Source organism: Squalius cephalus, assembly GCF_949319135.1.
Source record: "Squalius cephalus genome assembly, chromosome: 20".
NCBI classification, from domain to species: domain Eukaryota; kingdom Metazoa; phylum Chordata; class Actinopteri; order Cypriniformes; family Leuciscidae; genus Squalius; species Squalius cephalus.
The window spans coordinates 34,547,622-34,561,944 of NC_137141.1; the positions used below are offsets into that span (position 1 = coordinate 34,547,622).

General features: G+C 34.2%; 1 protein-coding gene and 1 long non-coding RNA gene across 2 annotated transcripts in view; one reads left to right on the top strand and one right to left on the bottom strand.

The window, feature by feature from the left end:
- LOC307147643 (adhesion G-protein coupled receptor G6-like) overlaps window positions 1–2,164 on the bottom strand; it is a 42,913-nt gene extending 40,749 nt beyond the window's left edge. Inside the window, exon 1 of the mRNA XM_079852542.1 lies at window positions 1,942–2,164. Within this exon, the coding sequence (XP_079708668.1) occupies window positions 1,942–2,005 (64 nt within the window). The 5' untranslated portion in view covers window positions 2,006–2,164. The remainder of the gene's footprint in view (window positions 1–1,941) is intronic.
- LOC307147689 overlaps window positions 1–14,323 on the top strand; it is a 249,122-nt gene that overhangs the window by 108,342 nt on the left and 126,457 nt on the right. The window lies entirely within an intron of this gene.

Here is a 14,323-nt window from a genome sequence, read left to right on the forward strand (position 1 = left end):
ATATATACACACCGTGGTGGCCAAAATTATTAGAACGGTAAGATTTTTTAATGTTTTAAAACTCTTTTCTGCTCACCAAGGCTTCATTATATATTTTAAAATATAGGCTAATTTATTTCTGTGATCAAAGCTGAATTTTCAGCATCATTACTCCAGTCTTCAGTGTCACATGATCTTTCAGAAATCATTCTAATATGATGATTTGATGCTCAAGAAAAATTTATCATCAATGTTGAAAACAGTTGTGTACAATTTCTTTTCAGGATTCTTTGATGATTAGAAAGTTCAAAAGAACAGCATTTATCTGAAATAGAAAGCTTTTGCAACATAATAATTGCCTGTACTGTCACTTTTGATTAATTTAATGCATATTTGCTGAATAAAATTATTAATTTCTTTAATATCTTTAAAAAAAAACCTCTTACTGACCCCAAACCTTTGAATGGGATCGTTACAAAAGCTTTCTAATTCAGATAAATGCTGTTCTTTTGAACTTTCTATTAATCAAATAATCCTGCAAAAAATTAATAATAATAATAAATGTTTCTTGAGCATCAAATCATCATATTAGAATGATTTCTGAAGGATCATGTGACACTGAAGACTGGAGTAATGATGCTGAAAATTCAGCTTTGATCACAAGAATAAATTACGTTTTAAAATATATTCAAATATAAAACAGTTATTTTAAATTGTAAAAATATTTCCTGTTTTTGCTGTATTTTGGATCAAATCAATGTTTGAGAGCAGTAGAGACTTCTTTTAAAACATAAAAAAATCTTACCATTCTAATAATATAAATTAGAATGGTAATATATTCTATAAATTTTATGTATGTATGTATTAGGGCTGGGTATTGACACAAATTTCACAATTCGATTCGATTTCGATTCACAAGCTTGCAATTCGATTCGATTTCGATTACGATTCGATTCGATTCAATATCAATTATTTTGGCTATCAGGTACAATACATTGCAAATTTTCTCAAGGAAAACAAATCTCTTAACTAATGCTGTAAGCCATGGGAGTCAGTTGCAGCCTATAGGCTTCATTAGCCTACTATAATATTGAAGGTAAAAATGAACTGATTTGTATACAAACACTTAAAATACACTTTTATTTATTTTTATAATAATAAAGTTATATGAAATTATATAAAATTTTAAATGATGGCTGTCATAAAAAACTTTCCAGATTTATTCAAACATGCATTAAATATTGAAGAACATTACAAATTACAATGATTATATAATATGGTGCATATATTTAACAAAATGCTCCTCTCTAGAGTTTTTCTAGCTGACTAATGAGTTTATGGTCACTGGATATGTTTTTTCTGAGGTAAATGTGACGTTACATTGTTTACTAACGTCTTTGCACGGTTGAAACACTGATTGAGCGATTCCATGAGACATGATACGGACTTTGATAAGTTGTAGCCTACTCTATCTTTTAACACAATTTCAGATTCTCATTCATGTTTATTTCGCGCTGTAACTGGTATTAAGGCGGAAGAGTTGCTTCCGTTGCTTCTCTTGAGCAGAGCTGCGCCGGAGCGATCTCACGCCACAGCGCCAAAACGGTAATTATGTTTTTGAATTTCGTAAGAAAATGGACGTAATTTGAAATCTGAGACTTTGTTTCATATCAATAATAACAAAGCACAAAGATTATTGCAATTTATTGGATGGTATGCGCGCAACAATGATCCATTCATTCATCAACTGAAAACAGGATGACTAATCGATTCTTGGGATTTAAGAATCGATATCGTTTCGTATAAATGAGAATCGATTAAAACCGAGAAATCGATCTTTTTTACCCAGCCCTAGTATGTATGTATGTATATTATTATTATTATTATTATTATTATATATATTATTATATATTATTATTATTTTTTCTTCTAATGTTGAATACATTTTTGAAAGCAACATACTTATCTGACGTGAAGCACAGTAGATGATCATCAGCCACAGTAAATTCTGCTTTTGCCGAGACATAATAAACAGCCTGTTTGAGACACAAGTGTTGAATTTAGTTTTTTACAGATATTGGTAATAAATCTTAAAGCATTTTCTCATTTCACTCTTGAGATGTAAAGTCCACAGTCCAAGAGGAGAGAGAGTTTCATCCGTTCACATATGAAGCCGTATGATTATGATCCGCAGCTCAGAGCCGCTGGAACAATGACATACAGTTCATTTGCATACATGAAAATTATGTTATTTGGGGTTATTTTTAACTGTGAATTTCAGTATTCCTTTACATTCAGGTCCAATTTATCAAGTTACATTTGTTCACAGAGAATAATGTAAGTGTACAATTAAATGTAATAACGGTAGCAACAAGATTCCAATGAAAGCATAACCTTTATTAGTGGTTATTAGACAATATTTGTTATTTTGCAATTATTAGATTCAGAGTACCATACAGAGTCCCATACTTTTTTCCGTTCAATAAATGGCACTTGCTGTAATATTTTGTCACTTAATGAATGTCATTCACATAGTTACACATTTTACTCATTTGAAAAAATGAGTAATGTTTTTGGAGCCACTGAAAGTCATTTTATTTACACATCTTATTAGCTTCATTATAATCACATGAGAGGCTCTAGGAGCACATTAACCCTGTAACATTTGTGGTGTTCCCAGTCAAAAATAACCAGCCTACAAAAAATAGATTATAGATCTCTGGTTATGCTATATTGTCACCAAAAATATTTGGCAATATTAAAATATGAAAAAAATCTGCTCTGTTGATCACACTAGTCTACTTTAATGTTAAACCAGGACGTTTGTTTTGAAATGTTTTTAGTTTGTACATAATGGCACAAAGTCACACTTGTGGTGTTTCCAGTCAGAAATGACATGCCTGCATAAAATAGCTTATTCATTACTTGTTACGCTATATTATTACCAAATATTAGATTCCATCTTTTTGTCAACTTGTTTTCTTTCAATTAGAACTGGTTTTGTATTTCTTGTTCAAACTGATTAATCGTAGGCCTCATTGATCTGAGCTTATGTACCTCAGTTTTGGAGTGAAAAAGCATTACTTAGGGCTGCCCTCGACTAAAGATTTTTCTAGTCGACTAGTAGTCGATCATTTAAGCGATTTGTCGACTAATCACGTGTTTAGGGCTGCCACTAATATTTTTGTGTCGATTAATCTATCGACTAATTTGATTAATCTAAACGATTCATTTTTAACCAAAAATCAACAATTTTACTTAACATTTTATTTAACTTGCAACTTTGGCATTTAGTAGGTTACCATAAAAAAGTAGAAATGTAAACAAGCCCTTGACAAAATGTAAAACTAAAAGAGTAAACAAAAGTACAAAAGTAAAAATTTGTAAACAAAAATAATAAAAAAAATAATAATAATAATAACAAAAGTCTGAGAAAGTCAGCATGTTCTGAATGTCAGTATATCCTCATGTTCTGGGCTTCGGTTCATTACAGCTAGATGAAAAAATAAACAGAGGACTTCAGTAGTGAAACTCCAAATGAAACCCAAATTTCTATGAAATCCTTTTTTAAAGCTAAAGTAAAGTAGGGCTGCAGCTATCGATTATTTTAGTAATCGAGTATTCTACCGATTATTCCATCGATAAATTGAGTAATCGGATAAAAATGTGGTAATAAAGATAGATCCAAGTGAACAACAGCCTTTAAAATACAAATATATAATAACAAGCAATAATTGGTTCAAATAAAGTATCAAATGAATCATATGTGTTTTATTGAACAACACTGTTAAAATACACCATGTAAAAAATTATATAAACTAATATAAACATAACTTATAATACAGTGTATAACAGATGCCTGCAGAGGGCGCCAGCGGCCTGATGATTGTTGTTGTTACACTATCGTATGACCAAATCCTTGTTAAAATTGACCAAACAACATTTAATTAAAAGTCCAGTCACTTTTGTATGATAGACATGCAACAGCCGCTGTAATTTCTTACATTTCTTTTTAAAAAAAACATCAAAACATGCAAACTCAGAGCGAGGGGTTAAACTTTTATTTTGAAATCGTAATGAACAATAATTTGCTTATTTAGAAACACATGCATGTATTCTCTTGTGTTGGCGTAGATTTACAAATGAGTTACGTTACAAATCTTCCCAGATGAACATTATAAGCAACACAAACTCACAGCATGAGAAACCCGAGACGCGCTCCACGCATTTAATTGATAACAGTGCAACTATGAAACACAAACAGCATTTTGTGTTCCCAAATGCACGTTATTGGAAACCTAATGCAGCACATGCAGAGACTGAGTTTGCGTGGAGCAGCGTTTACTGTGAACGGAGCTGAGGTAATTTTAACATGTAGGCTAATCTGCACGCATGTAAACAAAGCGTTGTGTTTCTCTGTGTAAAAACAAAACAAAACAGCGCATATATTTATTTAACTGATTCACAGCCTTTGTGATTTCACAATAGCACTATAAATGGTTTTAATATATCGCGTAGCCTTAGAAAAAGATGTAATAATGCGGAACATGGATTCTCCGTGGAACGCGACACTTCCGGTATTTTGCTGGTTACTAGACACTGGTAAATTGCAATGGAGGATTTTTTAAAATCGAATACTCGACTTTAATTGAGGAATCGTGACAGCCCTAAACATGTTTATATTAATAAGCCATAAATCATAATAATGAGCCTTTAATTCTATATAAAATACTTAGCCTAATCAGCACACAAATGCACACATAAAGCTTGCCACAGTGCACCGGCAAACCTAATGATCATGAATGTGTCGTGTTTTCGGCTGCAGATATCCGTAGTAGTGGACGCGCATATATGCAGGCTTCATGAGGATTACTTAATCTGAGAATATTTATTTTCCATATGAATTGGTTCATTCAAAAGACATTTCAAGCTTTATATAGATACATTTCTCATGTCTGTGAAGCAAGTTTCAGTTGTGACTGAGACGGCAGAAAGCACATCCTGATTGTTTCCATTATTTTACAAAAGCACAACATTTCATTTTTATTGTGAGTTTACAGAAATAGACAGTTTGCATTAATCTTATCTGTATAACCAAAAATTACGAAATATTTTAAGTTAAATGCAGTGATGCACCAGCGCCTGTAATAATGCAGTAAGATTGCTCTCCACACAAACACTTAGATATATGCGCCTAATAATATCTAGTTATCTAGACATTTATCTAGTTTAACATTAGAGCGAGCGGACTTGTAAAGTTGCTGCTACTTACATGCTTCAAATGATAAGCCATATTTGAGGTTGATATATGATAGGCGAATGTTTGGATTTCTGTTACTGATCTGTCTGTTAGAGCCTGCATAATTTCGCGTCTCCCTGTTTTTTTTCTGCGACTAACCGACTAATACAATTTTGGTAGACCAAACCTCTTCTAGTCGACTAACGGTTAGTCGATTATTAGGGGACAGCTCTAGCATTATTTATTTATTTAGGCTAATATTTGCTAAATTATTCACACAAAAAAAACTCAACTTTTTTTCACTCAAAAACTGAAGAGCATGATCTCAGATCAATGAGGCCTACAATTAATCAGTTTGAAAAAGAAATACAAAACCAGTTCTATTTAAAAGAATACAAGTTGACAAAAAGATTGAATCCATTATTTTGTAATAATAATTTAGCATGACGAGTGATTTATAAGCTATTTTCTGTAGACTGGTCAATTTTGACAGTGAACACCACAAGTAAAAAGGGGACAAAAATAATATATTTTTTTGGAGAAGTTGTTATAGTCTGTGTGAACAAAGTTTAGTAAGTTTCAGTCCAATGCAATAACATTAACTAGTGTATTTGGTAAAAAAAAATTCTCTTTGGGTCAAAATGACTCGAATGCAACATGAGGGCTAAAGCCACATGAAACAATGCAGAAGTCATTAGGGAATTTTTACAGTGTTTTCGTGTCAGTATTGAGTAACCAAATATGTTCCATATCCGTGCGGGTGAAGTTTGTTAAGCTGTAATATCTAATGATCATGCAAATATCTGAATCCGCAGGCGTGTGACTTTAGTTTCATCCTGAAGATGCAAATTTGTTTTACAAAAAAGGTTCAGTATTGTTTGTCTCTCTCTGACACGCATGTTCAAACATGGATTATAACGCTCAATAAATTCAGCCCAATTCAATCTTCCCACAATAACAGACGGTTTCAGTAATGATCATCACCGATATTGGTCATTTTTTTTTTGAGTGTTTTCAGTAAAGTTGGGCTTTTTAGGATCATAATTTTATGTACGTGCACAAGGCCATTGCTACAGGGGAGAAATATGGTGATAATTCTCAGCCCTGCGATTATCATTCCCTCCAATTAGGGCTGTGCAATTTTCGATTTTGGTTTCCAACAATTATAAAAACAAGATAATCAAGGTAAAACGATTAATGTGCCGCTGCCTCATAGTGGTGAGCTTTTGTTCCTCTCTAAAAGCCCAAATCAGCCATATAAGTGAGTGTTGTTAAATGCAGTTTACTGTTGCTTAACTGCGGAACGTGTTTAATATTAAACACATTATTAAAAGTGCATTAATCTGCAAAACAGACCCTGTTGCCCAGGCGGATTTCTGTGTGCGAATGGGCTTTGAATACGCACCTAAACATATACACACAAAAATGTCAAAATTCCCTTTTTGGAGAGTTTTCACATAATCAGTCGATTATATCTTAAGTAAACGTAAACAGTTGAGAAAAGAAACGTGTGTGTAACAGTATACTGCAGGGGTATTCAATTAAAGTTCCAAGAGGTCCGGTCGCTATATTTCCTTTCCTACTTTTTGGAAAAATTATAAATGTCATGCCTTGTCCACAGTAAAATGTTTTCGTTTGAAAACACTTTTTTTTTTTTTCTTCGTTTTGGCTTCCTTCCACAAGGAGACAGCGTTTTCATTAACGATAACAAAGCTTTTTGAAAGCGCTCTCCAAAGTAGATAAGTTTGAAAATGCTGTTTTCACGTTGTGGTCAGGACTGTGAAAATGTAGGTATTTGAAAACAGTGGCGCATGTTTAGTTATGTGACACATATTGCACAGATAGATATTCATGTTTATGAACGAATTAATGAATAAATGAATGTAGTGCTTTTCATATGTATTACTGTACACCCAAAGCGTTTTATCATATATGGGGATCTCTCCTCAACCACCATCAGTGTGAGCATCCACTTGGATGATGCGACGGCAGCCACAGTACAACGGCGCCAGTGCACTCACCACACACCAGCTATAGGTGTAGAGGAGAGAGAGTGATCGAGCCAATTTAATGGATGGGGATTATTAGGAGGCCATGATTGGCAAGGACCAATTGAGGGAATTTGGCCAGGATACCAGGGTTACACCCCTACACTTTATGAGAAGTGCCATGGGATTTTTAATGACCACAGAGAGTCAGGACCTCGGTTTAACGTCTCATCCGAAGGACGGTGCTTGTTACAGTATAGTGTCCCCGTCGCACAGAACCCACACAGACCACAGGGTGAGCGCCCCCTGCTGGCTTCACCAACACCTCTTCCAGCAGCAACCTGGTTTTCCCAGGAGGTCTCCCATCCAGGTACTGACCATGCTCAACCCTGCTTAGCTTCAGTGGGCAACCAGTCTTGGGCTACAGGGTGATATGGCTGCTTTATACCGGTTTTGTGCTATTCACTTTCACACAGTTGCTAAAATGTTACTTTGCACACTCTTCATATCACAGTCCTGCAGAGATAACAGAACATTTGCTTGATTTGCTATGTCTGTATCATCTCATTGAGTTTTTATGTTATTTTATGAGGGTATGACGACTCGTGTTTTATGTGGGGTTGTCCCTTGGCTGAGTTGGATGGTTGGCTCCGCCCTCCCAAGTGGCTGTTCTTGGGTGTTTTATTGACTGCACCGGTTGCCTTTTTTCATTTTGTGCCTTTTAAAAAGGAGCAAGACGAAAGGCCACAGGGAGCTGCATATTGGACTTGATTTAGTTTCTTTTAAGCTTCACTGTAAACGTAATCGTAAAAAAACTTTTACGTAATCGTAAAAAACGGTCAAATGACTGGCAGCTATGGCTGCCAAACAAAAACTGTAAAATTAAAGTAAAATATCTTAATTCCAATAAAGTGCAAAAAGTATAATTTTACAGAATTTTTCATTAAATGTTTTAGAAAAAAACAGTTATTTTACAGGTTTTTCCTTGTTTGAATTAAGATATTTTACCTTAATTTTAAGGTTTTTGTTTGGCAGCCAGTCATTTGACTGTTTTTTTTACAGTGAAAACTTTTATTTTATGGATTTTTCCTAGATTATGACCAAACACGTTTAATAAAGTGATGGCACTAAAAGTTCTACTGAGAAGCACTGTTATTTTACAGGTATTTCCTAAATTATTACAATCAAATACCTGTAATAAAGTGACGGCACTAAAAGTTCTACTGAGAAACACTGTTATTTAACAGACCTTTCCTAAATTATAACGATCAAACACATTCAATATATTGTCAAGACGTGCTCAAGAATGTAAATAAACAGTTTTATTTTCGAAGACAAAATAAGTCTGTAAAAAAAAACTGATTAAAATCATCTCAAATTTTAAATTGCTGCATTTGTGTTTACATATAATTTAATAGTATTTAAATAAAATAAAATGGAATTATTATTCAGACCCCTGGGGGTCACATAGTTCTGATATTAAATTACTATAAAATAAAATTACTTCAGTTAATTTACCATCGCATATACCCTTTGCTAACGCATTTGTGGAAGGGCCGCATTTGTGGTAGGGGATTCTCCCCTCATTTACTCTCCCTTATGCCGTCCGAAAGGTATATGATTTTCTTTCTTCAGATGAACACAAATTTTAGAAAAAATAAACTAGACTTTTAGAAAAATGATCCATCTCTTGTGTTCGTGTGTCGAATAATGCAAGTGAATAGACACCAAAATGCTGAAGGTCGAAAAAGTCCAAACACACATCCTGACAATAATCCAAGAGCATTGTAAAGCTCACATTATAAGTGCAGAAATCTTCTTGCATTAACACAGCAGGCTGTTTGTAGGCTGTATGTACTTTCTGGAGCATGCACTTGCATTATATTGGCTTACAATAATGGATAATTTTTCAAAAAATCTCTGTCAGAAAGTCAGAAATACATCTGGGATGGCACGAGGGAGAAAAAAAAAAAGAGAAACCTTTTTTTTTTTTATATACACTCCAGTGGATACTTACTAGTGATGGACTTGTTTCTCTGTTGGTGCCTGTTCTGCTCCGTAAACATTGTTCCAATGCTTGATCTAAAAAAAAAAATGAAAAAATGAAAATTAAAAAGTGTGTTAATTATTACCTGTGTGTTAACAGACTATTGATCTGGGTTACATAGGACCATTTTTTTAATGTGTTCCTTAAGTGTTATATAAATCTGCAGAACCCTTACTAAAATTAATCATGGTTTTGCTATACTAACCAAATGGTAATAAATTATTGTAATCAATCCACCATAAAAACATGGTTTCTAAACTCTTACTATAATAAAAACCATGGTTAATTTAGCAAAGGACCCTGGGAACATGTCCTTAAAAGAACAGCTCATCCAAAAAATAGTTCTCTCATTATTTACTCCATGTTGTTCCAAAACTGTATGAATTTCTTTAGTAGAACCTTAATTAAGATATCTTGAGAAATACCTTCATTGTTTTGTTTTGTTTTCCCATACAATGGGTTCAAATGTTGTTTTATTCCCAACATTCTTATGTTTCACAGAAGTAAGTCATACAGGTTTGAAAATACTTGAATTTTGAAAGGACATTTATTTTTGGGTCAGCTAGGCCTGTAAACTCAAGAAGATAGGTAAAATATTGTCTGGAGGGTTTGAACCAGTGTACCTTTTTTCTGCCTCTATTTCACGTGTATTTTAATATAACAATACTCACCGCATCTGAAGATCGTGTGGCTGGATAATATTTAATCCCAAAATTCCTGGATCATGAGGGAAACACACACATACACAGCAATATTAGCTATTTGTATTTACTTACTAACAGAGACATTTGCAAAAGCTTGCAAATTTTTACTCACCAACTCCAAAACGTATTATGATGACTCATCATTTTGTCTGATCAGTAGGCCTATATCCCGTGATCAACAAAAGATTCAAAAGCCTAGTTTGCATATTCTTCTAGAGTCAAAGAGTGTGGTTCGAGTTAATCTCTGTCTAAAGAGACAATGTTCTCAGTCATTGTAAAGCTCCTATGCTGAGTTTTATTTTATTATCAAAAACTAAGTTAGCTGACAATATTTACACATACTAGCAACATATAACATTAGCCTAATACATTGAAATATGTACTAATTTCAATATTGCTCTAATCGCGTTTAGATTCTCAATTTAACACACTATATTTTGATGTAGCAGAATTTTTTTTATAAAATAAAAAGTTATTTACCTTCCGCAGATTGCAATATGTCCGTTACACGTTGTTAAAATTCGTTGTCCATATTCCTTGTTTGTTCTTCATTTACATCCCGCAAATCGTTCAAAATAAAAATGTAGCAGTCCGATGTAAAATAATCTGTTTTAAACAATGTAAAAGCCACAGAACCGACGTATGCTAGTACTGAAGATCCCGAGCAGCAGCACACACTGACCCACACTCCAACAGACGTATTCAAACTTGACCTGTAAAAGGCGCGCATAGTTGTCATTGGCCAGATTCCTGGATGACCAAGAATACCAGAATTACCAATCATGCTCAAAACAACTCGGAGAGACAGCCAATAGTGTGGTAACATTGCAATTACAGGAAAAGATTACATGTTTTAAAAAAAAACAATAGGAAAAAATATACACATGCTATTTATTTAGTTGTATTTGTAGGCTGGCTGTTATATTTATTCAATTGGTTAAATGGTGTTTTCATTGCAGTGCATGATTCAAAATTAAACTTACAATAACTTATATACCATATATCAGGGCCTGAATTTCATTTTGGAAAATGGGGGGGGGGGGGGGGGAAATCCCCCCTTAGGTGAATCTTATGGGGGGGGGGGGGATTTTTAATTTGAGGAGGGAGTTTAGAAATTTTTTTTTTAATTACATCTCGCCTTGAAATGTATGCTCACTCATTGCATTTTTACAATGGGGTAATTTTGTTCTTAAGAATTTACACAACACAAGGAAGCTTGATTTCAATCTTTGAATTAAATTGAAAAAAGTAGCACAAATAAATACAATAGAATAAAGATACCAATAAAGAGAAAAGTTTTTGCTTAGGTCTAACACTACTAGTATTCAGAAATACTACAGAGACTGAATAAAGTAATCAAATGTAAAATAACACTGGGTAGTATTTTAGTCCTGACTAAATTAAATACATAATCCTGATTCCTTAAAATGAAAGCTATGTTTTGTTGTTTTGACAACCAAATTAATGACAGACACATATGGCTGCTGTCCCTTTAAGAGCTAGTGCACGGATCCTGTTTTCATTATACGGTCACGTGCGATTTATGCTTATTTAAGACATAACCGACTGTGTTTAGAGGATACTCACCAAGACCGAAAATTGACATAATTCTCGCATATTTTTGACTGTTAAAGCGATATAATCCACAAAAAATAACTTTTGTTACCCGCGAGCTGTTTGTGAGGCGGCTTTACTCTGTATGTGTCTAGAAAAACAACATCTCTCAGACAGCGCGCCCAAATAGTTTAAAATCGCGTGAATGTTTGAACTGGTAAAACTTAAAAAGACGTGCAAATGGTAAACTTTTGTTACTCATGATGCAATGCTGGCCCGATTATGCAAGTGACAATTCCGTCTATCCCGACTCCAGAAACGCGAGAGTGTATTATCGCCGCCTGCAGCGCGCTTAACGATTGCCTTGTGCAACCCATTTAGAGAGACGAGAGATAGAAGACGCAGCCCCGCTGAATCACTCACGCTGTTTGTGAAACTGAAATGACTGATTTGATTTTATAATCTGTGTGGATTAATTTACCAATACAACCTACATGCTAAAGTGAATCAATGTTTGCGGGAATTTCCCGCATTATAAGTGGGAGACCTGCGGGAATGATTAAAATGATGCGCAATACCCGCAATCCCGCGCCGAAATTCAAGCCCTGTATATAACAACAAATATTTACCACTGCTCTGCTAAACAGCAATTTAACAGAGCAAACAGATTATATATTAAACAGAGCAAACACGGCATATGTATTCATATAAAATTCTGTATGTTGACATATAGCCTATGAAAAACTAATGGATTGGTATCATGGTGACAGTTACATCCATGTGACCCATAATGACCCTTTTGCACTTTAACAAATTATTGACCTTTCCTTTAGAAACACTCTTATGCCTAATAATGTCAACTTGCTTTTCACCCTGTGTGGCACTGTTTCACAACCTGTTGGTTTAGGGTTAATCCTCTGTCCAACGCAACACTTTGCTAACATTGGCATAATTCTATACAAGTTACAACATATACCCCGGGTTTCACAGGCGAGGCTTAAGCCTGTAGTCCCAGACTAAAATGCACGTTTGAGCTGTTTTGCCTGAAACCAACTTGCACTGACTTATCTTAAAGTTTTAATATCTTAAAACTTGCACTGACATATCTCTACTGTTTTGTCTCAAGATGCACACCAGTAATGTTTTTTTTTCTTCTAAGGAACATTTTAAAAAGCGAATTAAATGCCCAAATTGAACTAAGGCCTAATCCTGGCTTAATCTAAACCCTGTCTGTGAAACCGGGGTTGGGTTATAAATGGTATGGTTTTTGAAGCGCCGGCTCATTACCTCTGTGCCCACACCCACTTGCGCAAGATTCGATTCACATGCTAGTAGTCCATGGGAAGGAAGGCGGACCTGTAAACACCCTCATTACCTCAAAACAAAGAATCACACTTCATCATTCCTCTACTTTTCATTAAGTTTGGAAGACATGCTGTAAATTTACTTTGGATTTACCTCAGAAGAAGAAGAACGTGATTTGAAGATAAGATTTTTAAAGTAAGAAATGTATTCCCACTTATAATAGTTATCGTGTTATTGTTGCATTAACTTCACAATGTACTAGTTGAACTGGTGCCAGACTAAAATGTATGAAATCGATGGAAACATGAACTATATACTATAACTATATACTATATACTATATATATGAAATATGAACTATAGACAGGTAGGCAACCTTTCAATGCTAAATAAATATACATGTTGTACATGACTGTACAAGGATGTGTTTATGCTCGATAATATAAAACACAGCATGATATAAAAGTAGAATGAGTGTTTACACTAACATGATGAATATTATAATGTTTAGACCAGTGTTTACTGTTAAATACAATGTTCGTGGATATCACAAACCATGCATTAACGTAATTTTCTCAAAACTACAAACTTTTACATACATGCTGCTCACATATTATTGTAGCAGAGTTTGTGCTGAATACAGTGTTATCATATTTTAGCCATGCAAGTCTTACAAGTAACAGAAATAAGCACAAATGTCAGAGCATGTCAGAACACCTCCAGGGCCCAGAAAACACCTCAGACCCCAGAGGATTAAATTTGCTTTGAAATCAGGTGGTCTGGCTAACTATGGTGGCTGGTGTCTCTATTTTCACGTTCTGTGTAATAGAATCGCCAATAACCAGGGCACTTTCAACAGGATTATCTTGTTTATACTTGTTTGATGTCCTCTTATATGTCAGAATATCACGGCAAATTTGATTTCTCATGCCATGACCCATTTAAAATAGCTGTTTTCTATATGAATATGTTGTAAAATGTAAATGTTTATTCCTGTGATCAAAGCTGAATTTTCAACATCACTTCAGTGTCACATGATCCTTCAGAAATCATTCTAATATGCTGATTTTCTGCTCAAGTAACATTTACGATTATTATCAATGTTGAAAACGGTTGTATTGCGTCATATTTTTGTGAAAAATATAATGCATGTTTTTTCAGGATTCTTTGATGAATAGTTCAAAAGATTAGCATTTATTAGTAGCCTGAGTTTGACTGGAAGTGTCATCAACAGGTGAAATTCTCAACTCATTCAATTGGATAGAAGTTTATTAGTCAATGTGAAACACAAGTATTGAGTCAATAGCTGGTTGTAATTGCAACTACGTCACACTGAGCCGAATATAAAAAATCTCATTCACATCTTCAACTCCAACCTCAGAAACTGTTACACTGCACAATCTCACAGTGCCCTCTAGTGTTACACAAGCCTATATCATAAATGCATATCAAATACATAACTACTGCAAACAAACCTGCTAAAAGAAACATTTAGTAGCATACCATTG